The sequence below is a fragment of the Passer montanus genome, unplaced genomic scaffold, assembly GCF_014805655.1.
Source record: "Passer montanus isolate IOZ18808 unplaced genomic scaffold, ASM1480565v1 scaffold21, whole genome shotgun sequence".
Classification (NCBI taxonomy): domain Eukaryota; kingdom Metazoa; phylum Chordata; class Aves; order Passeriformes; family Passeridae; genus Passer; species Passer montanus.
In genome coordinates this window covers 3435549-3462626 of record NW_024366703.1, presented here as the reverse complement: position 1 = coordinate 3462626, position 27078 = coordinate 3435549, and the positions used below count along the sequence as shown (strand labels likewise).

At 37.9% G+C, this 27078-nt stretch overlaps 1 protein-coding gene across 1 annotated transcript in view; it reads right to left on the bottom strand.

Moving 5' to 3' along the window:
- The window catches only part of TBC1D12 (TBC1 domain family member 12), a 41085-nt gene that overhangs the window by 11562 nt on the left and 2445 nt on the right, over positions 1-27078 (bottom strand). The window contains 3 exon segments of the mRNA XM_039708940.1: positions 1160-1275; positions 6071-6127; positions 12165-12288. Of these exon segments, the coding sequence (XP_039564874.1) occupies positions 1160-1275; positions 6071-6127; positions 12165-12288 (297 nt within the window).

Genomic DNA, 27078 nt, shown 5'->3' with positions numbered 1-27078 from the left:
TCCTTCTTGACCAAGGAGACTCACTTCAAAGCAAATTAGAACACAGTGTTTGGTCTCAGCCTCTTACCTAATGTCTAGTCTACTTTGGTCCAAAATAAATAGAAAACAGTTTTGTCATTTTAATATTTAAAAAGTTTTGTGTCTCCTCTCTCATACAAGCAAACAAGATCACTTAATATTTTCAATGAAAGTCAGAGGGGAATGTATTTTCAAAGGTTAGACTGTGGCAACACACTACATGCTTGGGATGGCACCCCAATTTGAAACAAGTGTTATTCGTAAAAGCATATTTATCCTGGCTTGTGAATTGTAATACTATAAAAGTAAAGAAAAACATCAGCAATCCAGCTGTTGCATATCTTACCCTCTACCATACAGTAAAAGAAATAGTGCACTTATGAAAATAAATGCTCATAGTAATCTCTAATTCCACTCAGAATATTTCTGTCTTAGAACAGAATGAGTTTATATACTCCCAGACAGAATATCCAAAGAAACACTAATATGTTCTATTTTCCATTTGCTAATTGGCAGTGATTAGAGCAAACATTTAACAGTGCCATCACAAGCTTTTCCATAGTGCAATTTGAAAACATTGCTCCATTTGTTTTCCTCAAGCTTGTGTTCTTAGTCAGCAGTTCCCTTCTCCCTCCTTCAAATTTTTGGAGACTGTATCTGAAAATACTGACCAATTTATCACCCATTTTTCATTACTATTCTTATTTGTACTTTATGTGGGTTTTGTTACATCTTCAGCTGCTGTTTCTCTGCCTTCAGCTGCACTTTTAGGTATTACCTACCTAAAATGTTTTTAAGTTTTCAAAACAGGGGAAGGGAGGATATGGGAGAAGGAATTGCACACTGAGAAAGCAGTGAAGAAATCAATCAAGAAAATTCCTGAAGACTTTGAGGATGCCCAGAGCATAGTCACAGACAGCTGTGAGACACAGTAGATTACAGACTGGTGGCTGCATTACAGCGGGAAAGAATTTCTCATATACACTGTGATACACTTAAAGGTTCTTCTGGAAGTATTTGTTAGACTATTACATGGGACAGAATAATCCAACTATTCTTTCACATAGGACTTGAGAATTTCAGCTCATCAGAAATGTATGTAAAATTCAGTCCTTCAGTTGCACAGCAGAATCATACTTACGCTGGTCGATCCTCCAGAATCAAAGCAGTAGTTGAAAGTGGTTCAAACTCAATATTTTTACGTCTTGCTGATGGGGGTGGAGGTTTGTACATTCTTCCTGTTCGTGCTTCATATTCCTAAACAACATTATTGATAAAAATTAAATTTCAACTTTCAGCCTCACTCCAAATTAGTAAGCATGACATTATATAATGCATGAATAATTTAATATTAAATACCTTAACATTACTTAAGACAGCAAGTGGCAAACACCACAAGTTGAAATTGCTGGTAGCAACAGTGCAGCTTTCCAGGACTGCTGAGTAAAGATGAATGAGAAAGTGGTTTCTTGTATCAACTTAATGTTTCATCTATTCTAGTTCAATATTTCAGCTGAGCATCCCAGGATCAGGTAGTAAAGAAATTTGCATAATCTACCCAGCCTAGCTAGTGCACAAGTGTATTTAAGTAAAATGTGAAGTTGACAATAAAAAAACCCACCACTAATCAAGACCATGTGTCTCTTTCCATTTCTTCCTCTTGATTCCAGCCCCCCTTAAGATCCAGTACACCTCACATTCCTGAGGCCTTTAACAACACCACCACACCCACATAAACCAGAACCACCTACACTACACTCAGTGACAATACATCAGTATTTATCATTTCAAGCCTGTTTTATATAATTTCCTTCCGTTGAGGTTAAAACATGCAATTTACTTAGAAAGAAATATTTAACTGCCTCCAATACACACAAGAGGAAGAAAGAATTTTAATCCTTTGACCACAACAGCAACTCAACAAAACAAAACTATGACACAATCTTTAGGAAAAAAGCTAAACAGAGACAGATGAAAACGTCAAATCTCACATCCCCTTCTTTTTCGTCTCTGTAAATAAAAATTAACTGCCAAGTTAATGAAACAATATGCATCAACACCATTCAGCACACTGAAACAAGTATCTTGAACAAATGGACACAGGATTGGTAGAGTTCTGTTGTAATTTACACAAGCAAAATGAAAAAAATCAATGCTAACCATTTGAATGAATACACATATTCTCAAGCTGAAAATAATTTTCTTCCACTTTAAAACATAAACCACATCAGTACTCCTGTCAGGCTGTATACCTCAGGACACTCCAGAACATTTGTAAATTAGGAATGCATCCTGTGATAGCACCCAGAGATCAGCATCCAGGCTGCAGTACAATAGCAATGCCATCCCTCCTATTCTTGGTAGAAGTTCTGATTTGCTTCCATATTCTCCTTTGTAACAAGAGTCACCAAATCAAGTTCATTTAGTGGTCAGAGGTGAGGAAGCGCAAACATCAGCAACCTTTCCAACATCTTTATACCAAACTTGTATGCAAGTTTTAAAAAAAAAGGAAAAAAAATTAAAAAGCACTGCAAGATGTAGATCAGAAATGAAGGCACTCTGAAGCCATTTTTTAACACAAGCAATACATGTGAACAAGGCTAGTGCTTCCAGCTATCACCTGAGCTAAGAACTGATCCACTATTTCCAAGGCAACAGAGAAAGAAAAAACCAAAAATTAAAAATTCTTCAGAGATTTTCACAAAAGGCAGAACTCATCATCCAACTGTGTTTCTGAAAGTACACATCATGAACAGTTGGGTTTTGTAAAAAGAGACCACATGGGCACAGAAGGAAAACTATAAGTGTTACTAGAAAGAGTCAAAACAGAGACCAAAATAGCCTCAGGCTCAAACTGTCATGGCTGCACATTCCCCATATTCAAATACATTCCAAGGTATCACAACCTTCCAAGGGAAAATGCCTTTTCCTCAAGAAGCCTGTGCTCTAGGAAACTTATTTGAAGATTAGATTCCACAACCATCAGATGTGTCGAGAACTTCTGCAAATAAAGTATCCAATTTTTTCTGGAACACTTTATATGACTACATGTAAAGAATCCAATAGTCTTCACTGTGCAGTTGATACAGAATGTAAAAAGCTTGAACTGACATAAAACTTCATTTTGAAAGATAATATTCTCCCACAACAAGGTGAAAATACAATTTAAAGTCAAATGTCTTGTCTAATGCTTAATATGCAGGGCATGAGCCAGAAGATAAAACAGTTGACAGCTAAGATTCATGACTGTGTAAAACTTGTATATATAAAAAAATTATTTTGGAAGTGTCACATGTATGGTTTCACAAGAAGGTTATTTAAAAAAAATCTTTATTGCAACATATTAGGCATTTATTGAAAATTCCAGAACACTTCCTAATTCCAAAATAAAGAAAAACACATTTCAACTTTAATAAAAAGTTATCTTCTTACTAAGTCTGGAACTACATCCTGTTATCCACTGCCAATAAATAACTCAGTAAGAAGCTAAAAGCATGTTTTTCCTGAAAAGCACTGTGACAAGCACTGTGACTGTATACTTAAGAGTGCTTCAATATGTGGAGGGACTTGCATTTCTGGTATTTATTCCTGCACAGATACAGATAAACCTATTAAACTACAGACAGGTAACTGGGGCTGGGAAAACATCTTTTGCTTATAAACTGCATTTGCTTAAGAAGATAAAGATATCTCAAATAGTATCTTCTTAAAACCCCACCCAAAAACCAGAAACCCAAAAAAACCCCACCCCCTACCACCACAGCAAAGAACATTAAAAAATGCACTGGTATCATAAATAATACATTTTAAAAGTAAAATAAATCCACAGAGGTCTTTATTGCTTGCACCTTTTTGTTATCTACATGAACAACATGCAAGTCTGAAGTTTCATCCATCCTTCTGCTGTAGTACCATAAAGGACAGTCAGACCATTGAGAGTAACTTCCAATATCTCTAAACAGTAGTGGATTGCTCTGTGTAACACATAAGTAACTGCTCATAGCTTCCTCTCCCAATACTTAAGCCAATGACCTTACAGAAAGGAAAACCAGGTGCACTGCAGCATTCCAAAAGCAGTAGTAGCATTGGACCTGAAGTAGGGTATGCTTGTGGGGATAATTATTTAGCTAAGTGTGAAACAGAGGGATAGAAGTGTTAGAAGACAAACTTGCATCTACAGAGCCCAAACTATACAGCTGTAAAGGAATAAATACCAACCATAAAATTCAACATGAACCTGGAATTAAGTTCGATCTATTTATGATCCAACAACAAAAGCTCAACTCCCAGGAACGAGTGATAAAAGCCTTTGGTTACAAGGACTATGAAAATCCTCACAGTACCAATTATACAGACAGAACACCACACATCCAATTATGCTGTAGGTATGCTGCAGGAGAAGGCATCTGATGTGTAGAGAACTTATGCAACTAAAGAATGCAACACTGAATAAACTTCCCCTGTCTTAAGGATTGCCTCTATTTAAAGTAGATGTTAAGGCATACTAATACTCCAATCAAACATCCTGTGTATGACAGTTTCTTCTAATATGCTTTCTCCTCTCTAATGCTAACTCTGATCCTAAAACAGGTTTTATTCAATCAACAGTGACTTCTGCTGATGAAACAGAACGGGGGTTGCCATATATTGTGCAATAGGTTTTAAACCTCTCTCCCTTCTACACACATGTGACTGGAGCAGATGGGTCTAGGAAACATCTATATGATCATTTTCATTATACTGTACAGCTAACTTGATATACCATCAGGAAGATTATACACCTTCATTTGAATCAGGGCTGATCATCCAAGAACAGAAGCATTAATAGAACCACCCAAGAGTGCATCCATGTAAGAAGAATTTTGGCTAATGAATAATCCTACATCAGCATGCATGTTGCCTCCAGGTTAAATGTTAAAACTGCTGAGCTAGCACTGGCTGTAAAGTGATTATAAACAAAGAAGTGTTTATAGCAAGAGTAGATGTCACTTAAAAATCCTGTGAGTCATAAACTAGACATTTTCCCAGAAATAAGAATTCCAGATGCTGTCAGGACAGGCAGAACAGTACATTCTCACCTAATTTGCAGGTGAAATATAACAGATGTATTGATGGAGAAGAAAATACTAATCTTCACACAGTACACAAGGACAACCAAACAGACACTTAAGAGTTTCTAGGTCAATCTTCCAAACTTAATGCCATTCACTTTCAATTCTTTGTTTGCTGTATTTTTTCCTCACTGGATATTTAATAAGGTGCATCAAGTTTCATCTTCTTTTGTTTACAAGAAGCCACCAGCCCTGGGCCCAATAAGGAGAGTGTGTGCTGAGAGTGGCCAGGCCATGTAATGTGACCCACAGCATCAGAATCAACCAGCAGTTCCATGACTGCTCTGTTTCACAGCTCCACAGAACTAAAAAGCCAATCTGCACTATTCATGTTTAACACAGAATGCAGAATTACATTAAAAGTGTACAAAGTAACGGGCATGCACAATTTCAGAAGGATCCCAGTCACAGAAATAGATAATGTAAAAAGTAACAACAGCTTTGATAGTGACGCTTTTCTAGTTTTCCAATTTCACATTGGAAATAGTGATTAAAAGCATCTGGAATTCTGAAGTGCCACTGCTAATAGCTTGTGTGGCTCAGTGACAGAAAGAAGATTCTAATATATCATTTTTCAAATTTAATAAGGTGTTCAAAAATATTGCAAATTAAGCCTTTCAAAAACTTTTACCAGCAAGCAATGAGGCACAGCAAACATAGAAAGTAAATTACTGTCAAGCTATATGATTACCTATTTCTTGATATCCAAAAACATGCAATATAAACAACAAACAATAATTCTCTATCACTTCAAGTTGTTAGTGAGATTCACATGTGAAGCTTGTTTATTTTGCTAATGGTTTTTAATGAGTTGATGGTTAGTGCCATAAAATATTCATGCTATTGTGAAAATGTGATGTTGGTACTGTTTTAATGAGTGCTACACAGTCCCATGCATGGCATCAAATACATCTACAAAAAGTATATATTAAATTTCATACCCCTGTGTTTAATAGACTGAGAGCAGATATTGACGCAAGACTGCCAGAACTGTCATCCTAATAAGAAAAACAGAAGCAGAGCCTTAGTGAATAAATAAAGGAAAAAACCATTATAAAACAGCAATATGCGAGCCAAAATTTAAATTCACATGTAGAGTATTTATCTTGTATGTTTGAAAAAACATGGATGTGTCTGTTCCTCTTCCTTTTCCAGCCCTCAAAATAGACACATATACAAAGACTCCCCACTTGTGCAAGATCTGTACAGACACTGACTGGATTGTTTTTCTGGTTTAATTGATGTTTTATATTTTCAGTAAATCAGCCCCTTGCCCAAAGGGAGATTTTTTCCATGGTGCTTCTCAGATGTGTGACAAAGGCAGTCCCTGACACATCCTGTGTCTCCCTGGTACACACCACTCACAGACATTAGACTGACTTAACCACAGCCTTGGAAGGTACATGCTGTTAGAAAGGAGAAGCAAAACATTGTCCCCTGCTGTGTTATCATTGGTATTTCTAAACTGAAAACTCAAAAGTGGGCCTCAGCCTTGTTATCACCTCAGCCTTGCTGGTGATAACAGAGATGTATTTGTAATGCTTTGAGCAAGAGTCACTTCCATCATAAATAAGATTCCAAGCACCACTCAAGCAGCAAGGCATTCAGGCATAAAAGCAAGCCCAGCTACAGGAGACCCTGTACAACCACAGCTCTGCACATTTCCAACCAAAAGTCAAAATTGGTTTTATAATGGAAAGATAAGCTAAGCTAAAAGATGGGGTGTAGGGGATGTGACAAACAAAGCCCACTGCTTTTAAGCCTTGAATTACAGCGCCTGGAAGAACGAAAACGTTATTACCATTAATTCAACAGAACATATCTGCAGTGTTCAGAATAACAGAAACTATTTTAAAGGCTTTCTTCTCCCTTGCCAAACTATTTTTCCTTTTCTGTACTGAAGTACCAGGCCAGCCTTGGAAGCGTAAGATTTATATTAAAATAAACCAACAAAAAACCCCCACAATCTCACACTTTATAAATAAATAAATGTCCATGAAAGACAGCAAATTTACCACCTGAGCCTATCCTTTTGGAATTCGATACAGCCTGCCTAGATGATGATTTTGCTTCCTCAGCACCTCAAGCTCAGCAGCATGTCTGCTTAACCTGCAAATGCTCAGTTCTTTGAGAGAAGTAAAAAAATCCTACATATGATGCTTGGCTAAAGAAATTCAAAGGCCCAATAGAAGGAGAGGGATTCCACAAAGAGAGACTCCAGAAGACCAAAAAATAAAATATAATGTCCCACCACATCAAAGTAAAATAAGTTCTATAATCTTTATTATCTCAATTTATATTGTTTCCTCCAAATCCAGCAACTTTCAGGAACAGAAATGAAAATACATACCTATGTATGCCTATGTTTTCTTTTTCAAGCTTTCACGAGAACAGTTGCTTCAATACTCATTATAGTTGTTCTTCAAGACTTTTTTTAAAAACAGCAATCAGAAGAATTCACATCAGCAGAGTCAATACTTCCATGTTATTTTCAAAACACTGATCCCATCCCCCCTTGTAAGGTGCTCCTCTGAAGATGCATTTGTGCCACCAAACACACTGACATTGTAAGAACTTCTCCTTAACAAGTTTCCCTTGTCAAAGCAACCTGGGACATCCTGGCAGTAGGAGCAGAACTGTATTTTATGGCCTTTATTCAAAACAAAAGAAAGCATCTGTCACTCTGAGGTCCTACCAGTTTCACTACCATTTTATTGACAAGATAATCACTGAAGAAATCTAAAACACTGGGGAATGTCTACGGTTTACCTCTAGAATAGATATTTTACTGACTACACATGTGATAATTGAACGATGCAGGACACTTCTTGAGAATCTGACCAGCTACAGCATCTACAAAGAAAACCATCCCAGCCTTCTCACTGCTTCTGGTAGGGCAAATTGTTATTCAGGTGTTACAGGTTCCTTGCAAGACCCAATAACCCCATTTACTATCAGCCCTTGTTTCAAGGCAGTTTGATACCAATGTATGGTAGGGCAAATTGTTATTCAGGTGTTACAGGTTCCTTGCAAGACCAAATAACCCCATTTATTCCTTGTTTCAAGGCAGTTTGTTACCAATGCACTTCTGCCCTGTATCTGGCAAACAGGCAGAAGTATTGCCTTTCCTTTTTTTTCAGTAATAGTGCAAGGTGAGCCAACATGACCTCCAAATAACAATCTGCTTAAGAACCACTCCTGTAAAAAAGCATTCAACAACTTCTCTGAGATAGCCTGTCCTTGGGTTTGTTTACAAACACACACACACATTTTATAAGCATTAAGAGCTTTGTGCACTTTTAAATTCTAATAACCAAGACTGGAGGGAAGAGTTAATATTGCAAGCCAAAATGTTTGAGTCACATGAAAACTGATTCAAACCACATCTGTTCCTCTGAAGAGAAGCCTCTGAAAAGCCTTGTCCCTGGGAGACCACAGGAATTCTGCCGAATCAATGACTGCAATTTCTCCGTTAGATCTCAGACAACATTGGAAAAATATTCAAGTGAAGACACTTTTTTTAGCCCTCAGGTATTTCATTTTTGTAAATATTTCAGAGCCACCCCAAAGTATTTTCAGAGGTTAGATGTACAACAGTGACCCAGTGAAAGCTAGTACTTAATGGACTGTCAAAGATTAAAACCTTCAATTTTGTACACAAGGTGACAGCTATTGGAAAAGATGGCTTCACTTCTCAACAAGAAGTCATTTCTAAAATCACTGCAAGCTTTTAATGGTGTGTCAGATTTAAGTAGAAAAGAAGCTCTTTTTTTTTCCACTTCATTTAAGGCTGCAACTGAGAGAAGCATTATTAAAACTGCTGATAAAGCAAATTTGGTGTACATTTTGCTTGGTTTTTATATTGCAATGTGTAATTGCATATTTTGAGTTTACTTTAATTCAGGCATATTAGGAAAACCCTACCATACTGCTTTAAACACATTAATAAAAAGTATGCAAACCTGCCTTAATAAAATAACCTAAACTTAATGACTTGATATTCAGAAAAAAAATTATCATAGATCAAAAACTCTTTTCTTTAACTGTAAGCACAAAAACTGAAATTGTGCCTGCGTTTTCAAACAGAATTTGGACTTTAGTCAATACATTCCAAAATGTTATATATCAGCCCACAAGTCTGTTTCTGCTTTAAATGCTTCTGCATTAAAGTATTTCAACAGTCTAATTTAAAGCAGATTTCTGTACAGACTGAAAAGAATTTACCAAACTGATCATTAATGACAACATGCTTCTTATAATAACTAGCTTTATTAGCTGCAGCTCATGAAAAAAGGCACACTTCCTAAAACCATCAAATGCATCTGACATTTGCAGTCCTGGGGAGTTGTTTTCCCTTTTCAAAAAAACAGTGAAGGAAAGAAGCCCAGAGGAAGGAGATGTCCAGCAAAAGAGTTGGCCTCAATCACATCCTGCTTGGGCAGCTCTAAATCCAAGGAGAGAGGAGCGTGCCAGCAGCTGCGAGTGGGGAGATGCAGCTGCCAAGAACTTTCAACCTCTGACCCAGTTTGAGGGAGCGCATCCCGCCCGAGGCGGCGCAGCTGCACGGATGGAGCCGGCAAACCCCGCAGGCTGCCGTGCCACAACAACATCCATCATCTCCTGCACGGGATAAGGGGCTTGCAAGGAAATGATTTACAATCATGTTCATCAGGCAGTCTCTGAAGGCACAGCTGGCTGGCATCGTCATCTGAAAAATGTCTGAAATGGTATCCCCAGTTAAGTTTCCAGATTTTCTTGGAGGTTATTCAAGATATGACAAGCATCACCTGACTTCTCTGGAAGTGAAGTTGTCATATAGCAGTGTCTACTTGATAGACAGTGACTGGGAGCCACAAGTATTCATTCAAATGCAATCAGCAATTTACTACATCATCCTTACCAGGATGGAAAAGGGGCACATAAACCCTACCAGTCTTTTGGCTATACATCTACAATGATGCAATTTTTCTCAGTTTTACTAATAGGAAAGTACTTCATGCTTCATGATATTGCCATAAAACTTTGATATATGTATTATCCTTAACCAAAAGACTTCCTCCTCCTATTAATTGCAAAGTTTTTCCTGTTGTGAGTTAATTTTTCTTGCAACAGGGCTTCCTAAGATCTCATCTTTTACACGCAGGATGCTGACTCATTACTGAGTTTCCTTAATCAAGAGTTTATTTGCACTCTCCCAAAGCTGGCCACTGACATCAGTAAAGTGAAAGGACCGTGTCCAACCATGAAAATTAATGTTCAGGAATGGCAAGATTTGTGGCTAATAATAAACTACCATACACTCCCTCACAGGCAGCTTTCCTACCTTCTTGTAGTCATTGTAGTCATTCTTTTGTAAAATGAACACCTAAGGTTCATTTTACAAAAGCTGGCTACCAAGAAGTAACCATGGTTCTAGCCACAAAGGGCTAAAAAACTGGGGGGGAAGTTAGGTTTCTATTTCAATCATATTTGATCCCTCCATTCTGATTTAGAAAGCCAAAGTGCAAGTTTGGAGAGACATTCCGTGCAGGTTATGAAGTAACCTGACAGATTCACAGAATTACATGTGAACAAAACAGAATAAGATAGCAGGACTATTTCTTCAGATCATCATCTTCAACAGGTTGCCCAGGAAAGCTGTGGCTGCCCCAACCCTGAAAGTGCTCCAAGTCAGGTTGGACAGGGCTTTGAGCAATCTGGAAGGTTTCTGCCTATAGCAAGGAGTAGGACTCCCTTCCAACCCAAACAATTCTATTATAACATGGTCTCCAGAACAAATATCTTCATTACTAGAAAACAGTAAGCAGATGACAGGTAACACTGTGCAGATTCTCCATTTCTCAGGATGGAAGAGACATCTGGATTTCACCACAGTATTTTCACAGCACAAGGCCAACAGCATGCACCTGCAAACAAACCAAGAATGCTTGCCCTCTCCCACCCAAAGAGGAAAACCACTTAAATAAGAAAACTGTATTTGAAAACAGAAAAAGCATTCCATTTACTTCACAGTGCAAACCATAGAATAATTTGGGTTGGAAGGGATCTTTAAAAGTCACATAGTTTCAACCCATTGTCACAAGTCACATTGCATTGAAGTCCTTCAAAAAGATCCTCTCCTTTTTGACTTTGGTTGCTCCCAAAAGGCCCTCTTTGCCACAAAGCCCCTTCTAGGAGATAACTGAACCCTGCCTCATTCACAGCCATGTACACCTGCCAAACACATCAGCTTATTTGGAATTTAAGAAAGGAGACAGAGAAAGCAGCCCTCCAGAGATTCAAGTTACTGTTATAACCAACACATGGGACATTAATATTTCTTTTGTCAACAGATCTTTCGGCTCCAGGTTTGCACACTAACATTACATTAATGATACAGTACCAACTGCTCCCCTTTGAAGACTGACATTTCAGTATTATTTTATCAGAAATATTGTTTTATCAAAGACAGATTCCATAGGAACAATTATATAGAAGCACAACTTTGTGACAGAAGAAGGAAATCAGAGGTATCTTTGTGAAGAATTCCAGAAGCTGGAAAAACAGTTTAATTTATGGCATTATTTTGCAACAAAGTATCTTGAGTGAGATTAAAATTTTAATTTAAAGAAGATTACATGTTCCAGAATTCTAAGCAATTTGTCACAAGTTACCTACATAGAAAGTCTTCCAGACAAGGATGGCAATGGAAAAATGAGTCAGATTGCAGCATACCATGTTAAATAAGACAAAATTTTATGGGAAATTAATGCAAGTTCTAATGTCTTAACAAAAACAGCTTAAATGCTTCTTGAACATATACTACCTTTTTTAAAGTACTTTTTGTAAGTACAGAGATCCACTGAAGAATGTACAAAATAATCGTAAAACTCAAATTCCTTAGTAACTACTATTACTTAAACAAAGCCCCAAAAGAATGTTCTCAGTAGACCCTGTGGTCATATAACACCAATGTGGATATAACAGCAGAGAAATGCAGTACCTGTATCTTATTTTTACAATTTTCCTGCCTTGAGCTGTGTGATGTTCACTCACCTGCTGAATAATTTTGGAATCTTTTGGAAGGTTTTCCCTGGGTGGGACTTTTCCAAACAACTTCCAACCAGGAGCGCTTTGGACAGCAGGTTTGAGTTCCTTTGTCCTTTTAGTGAAGAAGTTTCTGAAAAGAGAGGAAGGAATTTGTTTTGTTTGTTATAAGCATATAAACAAAGTATATTGTGCCTACTTACATTTTTTCAATTTCTCCACCAGTTTACCACTTGGGTAAATCTGTAGATTGCTCAGTAAATGCATAGTGCATTCTACTTTCAAATCATTAATCTGAAGTGGAGCATCTTTCATTACAGGTGTTTTGATGCTAATCTTTGTACTTAACACTCAATTTTACCTCTAAACTACTTTATGCAACATCAGAGCTTTTTTTAGTAATAGCAGGTACTTTCTTATATATAAACAGCACATAGCAGACTCTCAAACTTTTGTTTGGGATTTGCTTTAAGTGTTTCTTCCTGATTTATTTGGAGACTCAAATGACAACAGCTGAAAAACACCTGTAACTTAAGAGATCTAAAAAAACCAGTGAATTATTACTTCTACCAATCTTTACACCTTCAACTTTCATAGCATGGACTAGAAAACCTGGCAACAATCACACAGCTTCAGTTTAGCACACAATCTTTATCAGAGCCTAAAGCAATTACATTCAAAGAGGCAGATGACTGCACTGCTCTTACTTCTTAGAAAGCCAACCATCACAAGACCATGTTAGTGACCACTTGTCAGATACTTAGCTACACTATTTGACTCCAATCACAAGTTCCCACAGAGCATGTTATGTACAAGTGCTTTAAAAATGAAAGAAGTGTATTTATTCTGAATACTGGAAAGTTACTTTCCAGAAACTCTTAGCACAAAGGGATTAAAAGCTCAGTAGCCTGTAAGGTTATTTCTCAGGAAGCTTACCAGCTGACCTTAGAGAACAGAATATGGGAGTACTTTTGGTGGAAGATGTTTTTGCATAGTGTAAACTCGCTAACTTCACACTCTTCTTCAGGAAAGAGATCCCCAGATTTATTCTTTACTTAAGGTATTTGCTGTATCTTAAAATACAATTCCTTTTCAAATTGGAAGCAATCACGTTTGTGCACAGCAAACAGTCCTTTGCCCAGATAAAAGGAGCATGCTTCAACAACCACAATCCCTCTGAAAAGTGCTCAGGGCTCTTAAATTCCAGTGCCGTCAGGATTTCTGGCCAGACAGCATAGTTTTACAATTGGGAACTGTCAGTTTTGTAGGACCTTGTATGGTCTTGAAGCACAAGCTATCTTTTTTGTTCCCAGAACGTTTTTTGTTATTTGGGAAACAAGCAAACGCCTGTCAAAAATCCCTTCAGCGCAAGTCTGCGAACTTATGTGTAGTTGAGGATCTAGCCACTAGCAAACAAAAAGCTGGAGAGATGGAGAAGCAGGTGCTGATAGAGCATGGAGGCCTCCCAAAAACTGGTAAGCTCAAGACTGGTGGTCCTGTGGAATCCAGGAAAAATCAAGAAACCCAGAACACCAAGACTCTCTTCACTCCATTTGAGGCCACTGCCTCACTACCATCATCAACAGCTTGTAAAAAAAAAATAATTTAAAGACTTCATTCAAGAAAACAGTAGTTGCTATAGGCAGGCAGGGAGTACTGGATTACACACACACCTGACTGACATGAACACCATGGGGGATTTTTGTGGAATGCCCAGATGGAATCTGTTGGTGCCCCAGTACACTGTGCCCCTTCTGTGGAGGTCCCCCAGATGTTGTTCCAACCCAGTTACTGGGAAAGCATGTTTGGGAATAACTGATTGCATGGTTTGAATAGTGGTTTGCCATTAATGGAATCAAGTCGTTGCTATTAATAATAGTTTAATTAATACAAATTGTTCCAGCAAGCATTGAGTGTGATCCACACATCCCACAACTCTGTCCCCATCAGAGAAATTTGTAATATCGTCGTCCATCCCTGTGGAAGCCAAGTTAGCACTCAGAAGCTCCAAGGCAGTGGTTTCTGACATACAGCCTGGAAAGGAGGAACAGTGAATGAGACTAGCCATGGTATCCATGCCTTTGAAAAAAAAAACATCCTCAGCCAATCCTAGGACTGCACACTATTAGTGAAATGAACAGATCCACTCTGTAAGACAAAAAAAAGTGTGCTTACATAAATAACAAAGGCTTATTTCATAAGGACACTTTTCACAGTGCTTTACATTGTCTTCAGGAGGGAAGGAGGAGCATTCAAAGAATAAACAACAAAACAAGACAGAAGTTTTCTGAAGACAACGTGTCACTCTGCACCACCCCACAGCCTTGCCCTTAAATCTGCAACAGCTGTATGTGAACTTCATTAGAGAAGACTTTTTTCCCCCAAAAGCAGGTATGCAGGAAGGTACATTCTGGAGTATCTTTCTTGATTTCATGGGTAGCAATAACCAACCAGTCTCTGTACATACTATGGAATACCACCAGGGTTACTTCGCAGTTGAACTCCACTGTCTCTAGCATATGGAGAAGCTGAAAGATGCATTTAATATTGATGGCAATCTGTCACTGTATCAAAGCTGGTTCATTATTAACCAGGTAGCTGGTAGATTTTTAAAAGGAAAAACATGAGTAAACATACAGATTTTTTAAAAATAATATTTCAATACAAAAAGATTTAGGCATGCTCACGGCTTTTAGGAGATTTAATTTTTCAGGTTTTTTTAAACAAATAAAACATCAAAGCAAACATTCCTTAATGCAGTCTGGAAGGAAAGAAGTTTTACTTTTACTTTTATTGAGCACATATTCAATGAAGTCTGTTTCTTGTGAAGGCTAAAAGCTTAAAAACCGTGTATCATGTCAGAATAAACTTCACACAGGAATTCTAATCCAAAAGAAATTAATGAGAAATTATAAATGAGCTTTGCTGAAGATGGAAGGACACTTCTTAATACATTGTTTTGGCAACTAACAGCATCACATCTGAGGTGTTCTTGACAGCAGCAAAGCCTTACAAAAGCCTTGTTAAGGAACAGCATCTGTGAATGCTTACAAGTTGCATTCACTGAACCGCAGGAAGTGTACTAGATTTGATGTATTTGTTGCTGCTTGGAATATTCATGAGTCTCACGGATCCCGGGAAGAGTCAACTATTGAAATGGCTGAAAAGTCAATAGCATTTTGGTACAGAATCTCAAAATCCATTTGAAAACCTCATAATTCCTTAAAAAAAAAAGCCTACACTTTAGAACTGAACAATTCTTTCCATTGCAAGGACCCATGGGATAGAAGTATTAAATTAGTTCATTGATTTAAGCTCTGGTTTACAAAAGCCCAGGGGAAAGCTTCAAGGGGTTTTTTTCCCTGCTTCTTTTATGTAACACAAATTAACACCCTCAAATGACACTCCAAAATGTTTCAGTAGGTGCCTTGAAGATCTCCAAAGCTAAATGAAGTGCCACAGAATGAGAAGTTATTGGCACAGACCAAGACATCTATTGCTAGCATGGTTTGGATTACTCTAAACAAAAACCTGTGGGCTGAGATCACAAAACTGCAACAGCTGTAACTACAGGTGTGAGTGGTGGTTTTCCCCCATTTTTAACAGTGTTGTTTCAACTATTCCTGCCTGTGCCCAGGATAGTCTGTGCAAGTTTCACCATACTGGTGGTACAGCAATTCAAAAATGTTAACCATTTCTACAGGTGACATAACACTACATTCTACTAATGAAATTGCTTGCTTCCATTCCACTTTTGCTTTTAAAAGTCACTTTTTTTGGTGCTATTTAAGATTAATTAGTGCAGTCTAAATGCAATTAGAATTAAGTCTCAGAAGGGGATAGGTGGAACTTCATACTTTAGTGATTGTTTTTAATTTACTTTGGGATTTACATTTCCCTTCCCCCCAAAAAAAAAAAAATCTCAACACAAAAAACTTCTTTCTGATTTCCAAGTAGCTAGAGGTCAAGAGGACGACAGATTTCCAAGATTTAGAGGAAGTTACTGGAAAATATGAGACAATTACTTCAACCTTGATCTTAAATTTTATCCAAAACCAGACTGCACTGTATTTGCACAACAGCCACTCAAATAAAGCTGAAGTACTTTGAACAGCAGCAGGTAGGAAGGGCTCCAGGGTAGATCCATCTCCAGCACTGCCTCCAGGTATAATTGAGTCACCTCTCCACAAGAACAAGGGTCTGACAAGGATTTTTTGTTTGACCAAAAATGTCAAACTAACCTTGTTTCAAGCTTCATATTTTGCTACAGCTCTTTCAACAAAGATAACATATATAGGTTTCCCCTTTGTACAACTCCACCGTGTGCCACAAACAACAGGCTAGCAGTATTCCACTGCTTTGTGCCTCCCAGCAACACCTTAAGTAGCTTTTCTTCCCATTCGTTCAATCATTAGAACTCCATATACAGGCTCCAGCTTCACCTATTCTGTCACTTTTAGCAATCTACAGACAGATTTCAGGTGTAGAGGAAGGTTGGAGTTACACCTGAGCCTTTTAGGATGAACATCAAGCATAACAATGAGACTACTTTTCTCTAATTTATTCATCTTGCACTGCACAAAAATGGCAAAATTCAAGTGGTCTCAGAGGAGAGCATAAACCATGTGATCATCATTACTGTTATACATGAGGAAATTATACTTCCTTACAGTTCACCTTAATATAAAAATTAATTTAATTTGAAATGCTGCATTATGTTAGATTAAAAAACCCCAAAAAACACAAAACACACATGCCCAAAAAAAAATCAACATAAACAAACAAACAAACAAAAAAAAAAGAAACCAACCAATCGACTAAACAAAACCCAAAACAAAACCACTAAACTATGGACACGCTTGGCAAATGTACAGTGTAGCATTAAAAAAATCCTCTTTCCAAATAAAATATTAATAATTTAGGATTATTTTACTTATAAATTAATACTGTGTTTATATCTCAATCCTGAAAGGTAAACTACTATTCTCTGATTTCTCATCCTTACAAGACAACTTTGAGCTTGCTCAAAATGTTTACCCATTAATTTACAAAAAAAGACCTCAAATTATACATAGTAAAAGTTACTTTTTTTAGATTAAAAAAGCTAACTGTCAAAATATTTTTCTGACTTTTACTTTACACACAACAATCTGGTTTACAGTCATTTTCCATCATCAATCATTTCTTTTCATTGCATCCATCTTTCAAGAGCTTTGATACCAGGGAAGTTGTAATGCTGAGAAAACAAGATTTGAAAGCCACGAGAACTGACAGAGGAAGTGAGGGCTGATTTGATTTTCTTTTGATTAAGCACCTAGTACCTGTTAGTAAACACTGCATGAGTCAACTGCATCATTTTAAATCCAGGGAAGCAAACACAAACAGGAAGGAATCAGCATCCCATCAAGAGCATCCTCACTCTATCATATACAGCTTTTCCTCACAGAATCACAAAGGCTTAGAAGGGAAATCCAGCACTAAAGTAATGCTACAAACGATCACCAAGTTGGACAAAAAAACCCCAGTACACTTTCCTAGGTGTTTTTAATATAGTTACAAAAGTACAGTTAAAAGCCCTGAAGACAAATTTCTCCAAAATAACATTAAAAATCTACTGAATCCAAGAAAACCTCAGAGCACGTAATAGGAATGAAGTAACAAAATTCATTAAAAACTGTATTTTGTATTACAAAACAACTGATTTTGCGTCTCCACAAGAAGAATTCTGCTTGTACATGCCATCTGCTCTTGCTCCACCCCATGCTAATTTTTTAATAATCTTCATAGGCATACAAAATAGGTGTATGTTTGAAACTTGTTGAAATTTGAATTAGCTGAATGACGAGCTGATAAGGAAATTATTTATTTACCCAACAATCTTTACCCAGAGAGTTGTATCAGTAAGGAGTTAGAAGAGGCATGTTCCAGGAATTGCCATAGATACATTTTTACAGATAGAAAACACTAAAATTAGTAGTTTTTACTTAAAGCTATACTTTTAGAGCAAATTCTGGAAACCTCTACATGCCTGCAATTCCATATTCTATACAGAATATTCCATAGCCACATACATAACAAGAACTATTACTTTCATATTGGCATGTCTTTACCAGGCATAACACACAAAAGCTGCTTAAGAACACAGCAGAATTATTCTCCATACTCGAGTCTTGGCCATTCTGTTATGGTCTCATGTGAAACAATTTGGAAATAACAGCAGACAAAAAACCATTGGTTTATTAAGCAGAATTAGCCCCTCTGCTTTAAACAAGACTTTTCAATAATTTATATGCAGAAACAAAGGTAACTCAACTCTAAGCATAAATAATGAATCATTGAAAGGAAATAAAACCTTTTTGGTAAGCCACTTAAAAAGCCTGCAGAGCAACAGGCATTCTACATTTTTGATTTCAATAGCTTCAAGTGTCAGCCCATTTTGATACAACACATTTGTGATTGCTGTCAGCACAAGTTTCAAAGTTGTGCTCTATACTGGAAGAGACGTGATCCAACCAATTTTACAGTTTACATTTTCCACCATTTTGCTACAAGCAGCAGCTAGATAGAAGATTCTCTTTGAATTTTATTACCCCAACCTCAGATTTATTACAGGTTTCTAGTTTTAGCACCTTCTAGATGTAAAGATCTCCTTTTTCTCTCTGCACCAAGACAACCCAAGGAATGTTCCAAACTACCCACTCCAAGGGAGCTTCAACGATTGCAATACTCTAAACCTGCAGTCTTAGATGTTACACAAGCAAGCTTTTGGCCTCTCTCCCCTCCCCACCCCTACAACAAAAACAAAATAAGGAAATGAAAAATTGTACCAAGAACAACAACCATCCTCAGCAAGACCAAGCCTGTAGTATTTTTTTTAATTAAATATGATGTCTCCATTTATATTAGTGGTCAACAAAGCCTTGGCTACAATTAGGTATACCTGAAATTCAAGGAACTGTCAAGGACTGGCTTCTACAAAGGATTGAGAAGCTGTGAAGGAGGTGGCTTCTGGTGCCTTGGAGAGGACCAAGACTGGCAGAACTATCATGGAACTGCACTGATGAGACTAAATTAGATCAACTGATGAGACTAAATTAGATCAACTCTCTTATCAAGCTCCTAGTGGATACCCATCCCAAAGTGGCTTTGCAAACTCTGCTGCCAGAATAGTTTTACTACAGGTACACAAACACTTAGGAAGTTTTAAGAGCTGAAAGTGTTTAGCAGTATTACAGAACACTTTGTACATAACACTCACTGATAAACTGCATTTTACCTGACTACACTCTACTCCTAACAAAGAGCTGTTGCACAGGTCACCTTTACAAGCAGTTCAAGCTTCAAAACCATACATAAGCAAGCAGACACATAAGCAAGGTAACTGATGGGGTTAAATTTCAGAATGGTTTAATACAAATAAAGGAAGAGAATCAGCCTTGACTTTTCAGAGTGAAGTAGCAAAACTACTAAACTTTATGCCAGACTGTTCTATCATTTTCATATTTGATCAGGCAGTTATAAAGCTATTTTGACACTACACCAAACACTGGTCAATCTTCTCTAATAATGATCAAAGGTCACTTACCCACAGCATTTAAAATCACAGCTGCAAGAAGTGGAGAATTTTTACCAGATTCTGTGTACCTGTATTTTCTGGTATTTTTTGTACAGCCAGGAATAACTATTCCATCAAAGTCACAGCTACTTAATGAGCAACATACTCCAAGCAAAACAATGCTAGAGGAACAAGAGCCCTTCCTCCCACAAACTCACATAATAGGGAAGCCCATTTCTCCTCCTGGCACAGCAATGTCCTACAATCCCTTCTGCTGCATCAGCTCCCACACCCTCTATACCTTGCAAGTCAATCCAGCTCACTAGTTCCACAGAAAGCCATCAACACTTTTTCAGTCTCCAGCTTAATGAGCTACAGCAGCTCACAGAGGATCATATAAATACCAGAAACAGGGATGAAACATTCCCTTTGTTTCCTGACAATAGCAAATTCTTCAATCAGCTCACCAAGATATCTCACAAAGTACAACTCAACTAAACAAAGCACCTGAAATTGCTCTAGATGTGACTCACTTTCAGTTAAGGCAAAACTCACCAGCTTTATCAGGGCAATCACTAGACCTATAGTTCAAATGTTTCTATACAATGCATGCTTTCAAAACAAAGGTGATAAAGATTCCCAGCCCTTGAGATGGCCTACAAGTCTGTGAACTGGAAGTTCAAACACAGGGCAGAGTTTTATTTTGAAGACTGTCCCAGGGGTGATTGCAACTCTGACCAGCCTGTTTAAGCCTCAGTTAATATTTTTCCTTTCTGGTGCCTGACAGAGTGCCTGTCAACTACTCGATTGCACAATGTAGCACTACAAGCACTGCAGCACTTTTGCAGTCACTCAGTGCATTGGATTTCAGCTGCAACTAGCAATTCACAATATATTTTGTGTCACTGCTTCAGTGATCAATTGCAGAAACACTACAAAACACAAGAATTAATATTTGATGTATTAGCTGATATGAGAAGACAGGAGACTGATTTAATTCAGTTTTTAAAATGAGGAAGAAATTTTCCAATTTACCACTCCACTACTTACAGAATTTGAGGAACAGCAAGCAATTTGCAAAACACAGTTAACAACAAGCAAAAGCTAATAGAATAGAATCATTTAGGTTGGAAAATACCTCCAAGATAACTGAGTCCAACAATTAACCCAGCACTGTTAGGATCACCACTAAACCATGCCCCTGAGTGTCACACCTATGTGACTTTTGCACACCTCCAGGGATGGTGACTCAAATATTTCCTTGGGCAGCCTGTTGCAATGCTTGACTAGCCTTTCAGTGATGATGCTTTTCCTAATATCCAACCTCAACCTCCCTTGCCACAACTTGAGGCTGTTTCCTCTCATCCTATCACTTGATAAGTGGAAAAAGAAACTGACACCCATGTCACTACGACCTCCTCTCAGGTATTTGTACAGTGACAAGGTCTCCCTTCAGCCTCCTGCTGTCCAAACCACCCCAGTTCCCTCTGCTACCTAAGGCAGACAGATGCCAACCATACAAACACCTTTGATAGCAAGTGGATTGTCTGAGTTTTAAAGCATTCTGGCATCCAGCACACAAGCTGCTTCATTACCGCCCAGCAGCAGACAGACAAAATCCTACATTAATGAATGAATTAGGCAACTGAAGCAATACAGATAGGACAGAGCTTTGCAAGGTCTGAGGCCTGACCACAGCCAAGCTTAGATTGCCTATTCCTTAGATTGCCTATTCCTGAAGCTGGCCTTCAGGAAGTTCAGATCTTGTCACAGGCAAGGGGAGCCAACAAGGAAGCTTTTATTATGCTACATGATCAAAAGACACTCTTTCACTTTCCCAAGAGCACATTAAATAAAACTTCCCAATGTAACAATTGAAACTGAACATAGCTTCTTCTTAATAAAGCAGTACCTTGGAGAAGGGAGAAAAATTGTAGGAAAGTACTCTTCTAGGCTTCAGCTATTTTCAGTCAGGCCATAAGAAAGCAGGAAAGGAATTCAGAAGAACACCAGTCTGAGTGTTTGGCTCTCAGAAGTTCTGAAATAATAAATTCATCTATGACCATGAAAACTAGTTTTCTACTAATTGAAGTCATAAGTTCACCCACACAACAGCCACGCTCTTCTTCACACTGTTACCCCAATATCGAGCCAGAAGCAAAATGCTCTGCAGGTGGCTTGCACAGCTGACTGGTTTCTGAAAATACAGAGGCAAATTATCAGTCTCTTTTGCAGGCTCTCCTTGTATTCAGACTTTATTCAAAAATCTGAAGGATTTTTATGCTGGAGCTCTCTCAGACTCGGAGAGGTTTGCCTGAACCTCAGAAACAAGCTGCACTACTAGAGAGATGAAGCAGAAACTGTGCTTCACTTCCTTAGAAAACAGCAATGAAAAGATGCACACACAGAGGCTGCAAAGTTTAAAGCAATGCCAACCACCCAGTTCAACAAACCTAGTCCCTTCCGAGCTGAACAACAAACAAGACCAATTATGATAAATAAAAAAGGACAGATATTTATATCATAAACATCTCAGCAGTTCCAAGAAATTGAAGAGAGCAGTAACAATTTTTGCATCCATGTGAATGAAATGTGACCAAAAATCCTCAAACTCCTTTTTTATTCTTAAGCAATGAGGACAAAATAACCTAATGAATAATTGGAACAGCCAAGAGAGCAAGAACATAAAACTATCATTTTCTTAGAGGCCAGCTGTGATTTAAGTGATCTCCTTTGGTTGTTATTTCCCATGTAAAACATTCTCCTTTTAGTCATAGCCTATTCAGAAGAGAGGTTCCGTTCACTTTGTCACTACTCTCAATATACTCTGTAAGAAACCCTGTGACCCCAAATAAGCAGAAGAGACCAATGAATGAAAAGGCCTTCTGCAAAATGAAGGGGAGGGGGAGAAGAGAAGATGCTTTCAGATTACGTTTAAATGCCTCTGTAGAACACTCCTGAACAAAACAAGCTATGATTCCAACAGCTTACTGCACACAAAACAGCAATTTAAGCTGTTTGGCTTGGAAAAATCAACACAGTCCCAAAAAAACCAAAACTACAGCATTAGTTTAATGCAAACTTATTTCATGAAAACTCATACTAGGATTACAAAACTCCTAGTGCAAATATATGTACCAGTATAGAATATAACACTGTTCATTACACTATTCACCAAGGAGAGCAGAAAAATTGCTAACAATACTTTAGGCATTACACATTGGTGAAGACTATACATCTAAGGTTTTAGAATTGACATCTATTCAGTCAGCTTTTTTTTTCCTTGAGGCAGGTAGCTGGGGAAAGATTTGCTGCACACAGAAGCTGGAGCAACAAGACTATACATCTAAGGTTTTAGAATTGACATCTATTCAGTCAGCTTTTTTTTCCTTGAGGCGGGTAGCTGGGGAAAGATTTGCTGCAGACAGAAGCTGGAGCAACGTGGCGTTCTGAAACCTATCCAGAATTAAATCAACATAACATTCTTCTGCTTGAACTCCTGAAATTTAACTTTGATTTCCTCATCAACTGACATCCTAACCAAATTGATTCTATGGGTGCATAGCATCTTATCTACTGTGAAACACTCACTGAAAGTTAGTAACTGGTCAACATGTCAACACAACTTTAAAAAATAATCATTCTTCACAAATATCAAGGAAGAATCTACAGAGAAGCATCTCAACTTGATAATATGAATGTCATTTCCTATTTTTATCAAGTTACTTATGTCTCCAACTCAGGAAATAAAGAGTACTGCTTGAAGTTGCCCACAGATTAGAGTCCATGTACTCTTGCTTACTTTCGCCAATCAGCTTTAATTCAAAGCAATTATATGTATCCATTTGTTCACTTAGGTTACAAAATTACTTACAGAGAGCAGAAACATCTGCATCCTAAAACAAAGGTACTAGTGAGGGTGCCCTCATCTTGGGGAAGGGTTTTATGTACTCCCTTAACTCTTCTCTCTAATTATCTTTCCAATATATTGACAGTATAGCTGTACTTTTTTCATTTGGTTTGTTTTAATCTGGACAATGTAAAAACAATATCAAAATCAAATATAAAACACACAGGTTTTTTTCAGTAAGATCTGATCAAGATATAGGCACAGGCAATAGCAAAATAGAAAGTCAGCACTGTGAAGTGACTCCATCAATCTGTTTTCTTGTCTTTACATGAATGGAAGGTTTAGAAGACCTGTCACAACCAGGACAGCCCATTTGATTCATTTTTGATCAAAAGTCCAATAAACATATTTCTTCTCCATAGGTGCACAGTACATCTCCTGAAATTTCACTATTATTTATGTATGCAGAGCTTTTCTCTAAGACAAATGTTGGTTATGGTACTAAACCTTCACAAGACCCACCTAGGTAGATGCCTAGGTAGTGCAAAAAGCTGCAAGTGGTACTCAATAATAAATTTAAATTTAAGCTACATAGCTAGAGACGCTACTGTGCACTGAGTAGCAACACCCAGTGAACCTCCCTGCAACACTCCAGTCACTGCCAAAGACATCTGTAAAGGCAAGAAGATTAGCAGCTTTTGAAGGACTACCTACTCATGAAACCACAAGGCTGTGTTTACAATGAGAAAGACAAAGATGTGAGCTTCAGTGATTTCTTAGTGCTTTGCCCCTACAAATACTGACTTCTTTCGACTTTCCATCATCTCCTCAAGTGGATATTTTTCAAAACGTCTGGACAACAAGCACAATCACTCTGAGCAATGAAGGAAATATGAGACAAAAGACATTTTCCATAAGAACATGTGTGCCACACTCCAAATACCTAAAAGAAGTGGCAGTTATGAATTATCTCATTGTGAATCTTAGGTGAATACTGGAACACAAGTACTTGGGAAAATGCAAATATCACTGTTGTCAACAGTAAGCTTTGAATCAAGGAATAAGAAACTTTGCCAACTACCAGATACCTAAATTGTAAATACACAATTCAGAAAAGTACAAAATCTACACAAGCTGAAAAGATGCCTGGTATCTACCTATAGAACTATGAAGTAGAACTCGTCTTTACAAGATATTCAGAATTGAGTCTTTATCTCAGCCCCAGATTACTTGCTGCTGCTAGACCTTTTTGGTTTACTGTTTTGCTCTTGCTCTGTCCACCAAAGCAGCACATTTAGCGCATACTGTAGTCAAGGTAATAATCATGGCTTTAATTCAACTGTCCATGCAATGTTCCTGCTCACTGAACCATTCTGCACCCAACAGTGATCCAGTAACCCAAGAATAGAGAATTCCATCTTACAACCCTTGTAAGCTGCTATGTAAGACCACAAGCCATGAGAACAATGCCTGTATATGACTGCATTATGAATCATACACAGGACTACAAAGCAGTGACAGGTGACTTCAAAGAAGCCATTTATTGCTCTGACCAAGACATTAGCACAGTGGACACAAGGGACCATAGCCATGCAATTTTCCTTGCCATGAGACTCTGCTCCACATACCGATCTACTGTGGCATCCCATTTCACATGTGGAGAGAACCAAGATGTAAAGCAAAACCGATTATTTTTCAGTTAGAAGTTGTTAGTATTGATTTGACAGGCTTAATGATTTGGCACAAAAATACAATACACCAAACTTAAGATCCCAGGGCCATATATCATGAAGAAAAGGTACTAGTCACCAAACTTTCCCAGGATCTTAAAGTAATTGTTAATGACAATCTCAAGGGCACAGCCACTCTCCCTGTCACAGAGTTTGGATAAGATGCATCTGATGACAGCTACTTGCTTTTCCTACCACCTCACCTCCTCAGTTTTATCTCTGGTTCAGTGAATGAAGACAGACAATTAACATGGATTATTTCAAAGAACTATGAAGCAGGTCAGTCTGATAACTGAAGAGCTGGGAACAAGCTGGAACAGCTAGAAACAGCAGACTCCTAACCCAGATCTGTTTGATCAAACTGTTCGGTCACAGCAATTACATCAGTAAAGCTGAAGGCAGTAGGACTTGGACTTCCCCATTGCCTTCTCTTTATTAAGTATCTGCAAGAAATCTCCAGCTTTTAGAATAATTTCCATATAATTATGGAAATTATTCTAAATTCTAAATAAATATGGCTATTAGAAAAACACAATGGCAAATACCAAATTTTAGACAGTTTGCAAACTCAACAAAGAGCATTACAAGCACAAAACATCCTACATAACATACTCTAGGTTGCTGGGCTACTGGTGTAGCACATCCAGTACCTTTTGGTTTTGGTTTTTTTTTTACATACGTTGTGGGAGCAGCTACACACTGACAAAACACAAACGAGTTGCTCTCTCTCAGGTACACAGCTACTTGGTACAACTCAGACTGTGGGGAGCAACATCATTTATGAGTCTGTGCACATTCAAAAATACAAGCAACCTTCTCCTGAAAACTTCACAAGGAAGCAGAGTTGCTTCAAGTACAGGACAATTTTTTATACCATTTCAGTTCTCATTACTGACATCCTCTTTTTAAGAACTACAGGATAACACACTTACATTGGCAACTGTCAGCTTTGAATTAATCTGGACAGTTTAAAATAAAAGTGAGAAGCCTAAGCTTTTGAAATATAGGTTCAGAAGACAAGAACTAACTTCTGAAAAGTTATAAAAGTTTTATTACCACTTTTCATATTACCACTCTAGTATTTATTTATCTAGAGACAAATCTATGAAGCAAGACAAGTTTGAATTTGTTTTTAAAGAAAATCACTGGAAGTTTTCATTAGTCAATCTCATTTTCGCTGATGAGATTAAATCAGCTGTAACTATGAAGATACAGGCAGAACTGAAGGTAGCCAGTACTGCTCACCAGGCCAATGCACCAGAGGCACAGCCAGCTGGGCCAGTCAGGCACTGTGAAATGGGATTTGCTGAGAGCCACTCTTCCACTGAAGTGTCTGTACCACAGCTTTTGTCAGGACAGAAGCAATTACACTTTTTCATCTATTACCCGAGCCTTTACTAACTCCAGAAAATGTCTATGTATATTGACAATTTCTACTGCACACCAAGTTCAAACTTTTCTATTGTCCTGGTTTTATCTGGGATAGAGTTAATTTCTTCCCAGCAGCTGGTACAGAGCTCTGTTTTGGATTCAGTACCGGAACAATGTTGATAACACACCGATGTTTTGTTTGTTGCTAAGTTGTGCTTATCCTAAGTCAAGGACTGTGTCTCATGCTCTGCCAGTGAGGAAGTACACAAAAAGCTCAGAGGGAGTATAGTTGGGACAGGTGATCCAAACTGGCCAAAAGGATTCCACACCATAAAAACCTAATGCCCAGAATATAAACTGGAGGAGTTACCCAGAAGGGATTGATCAGTGTGCGGGGAAAGGGTCTGGCATTAATCA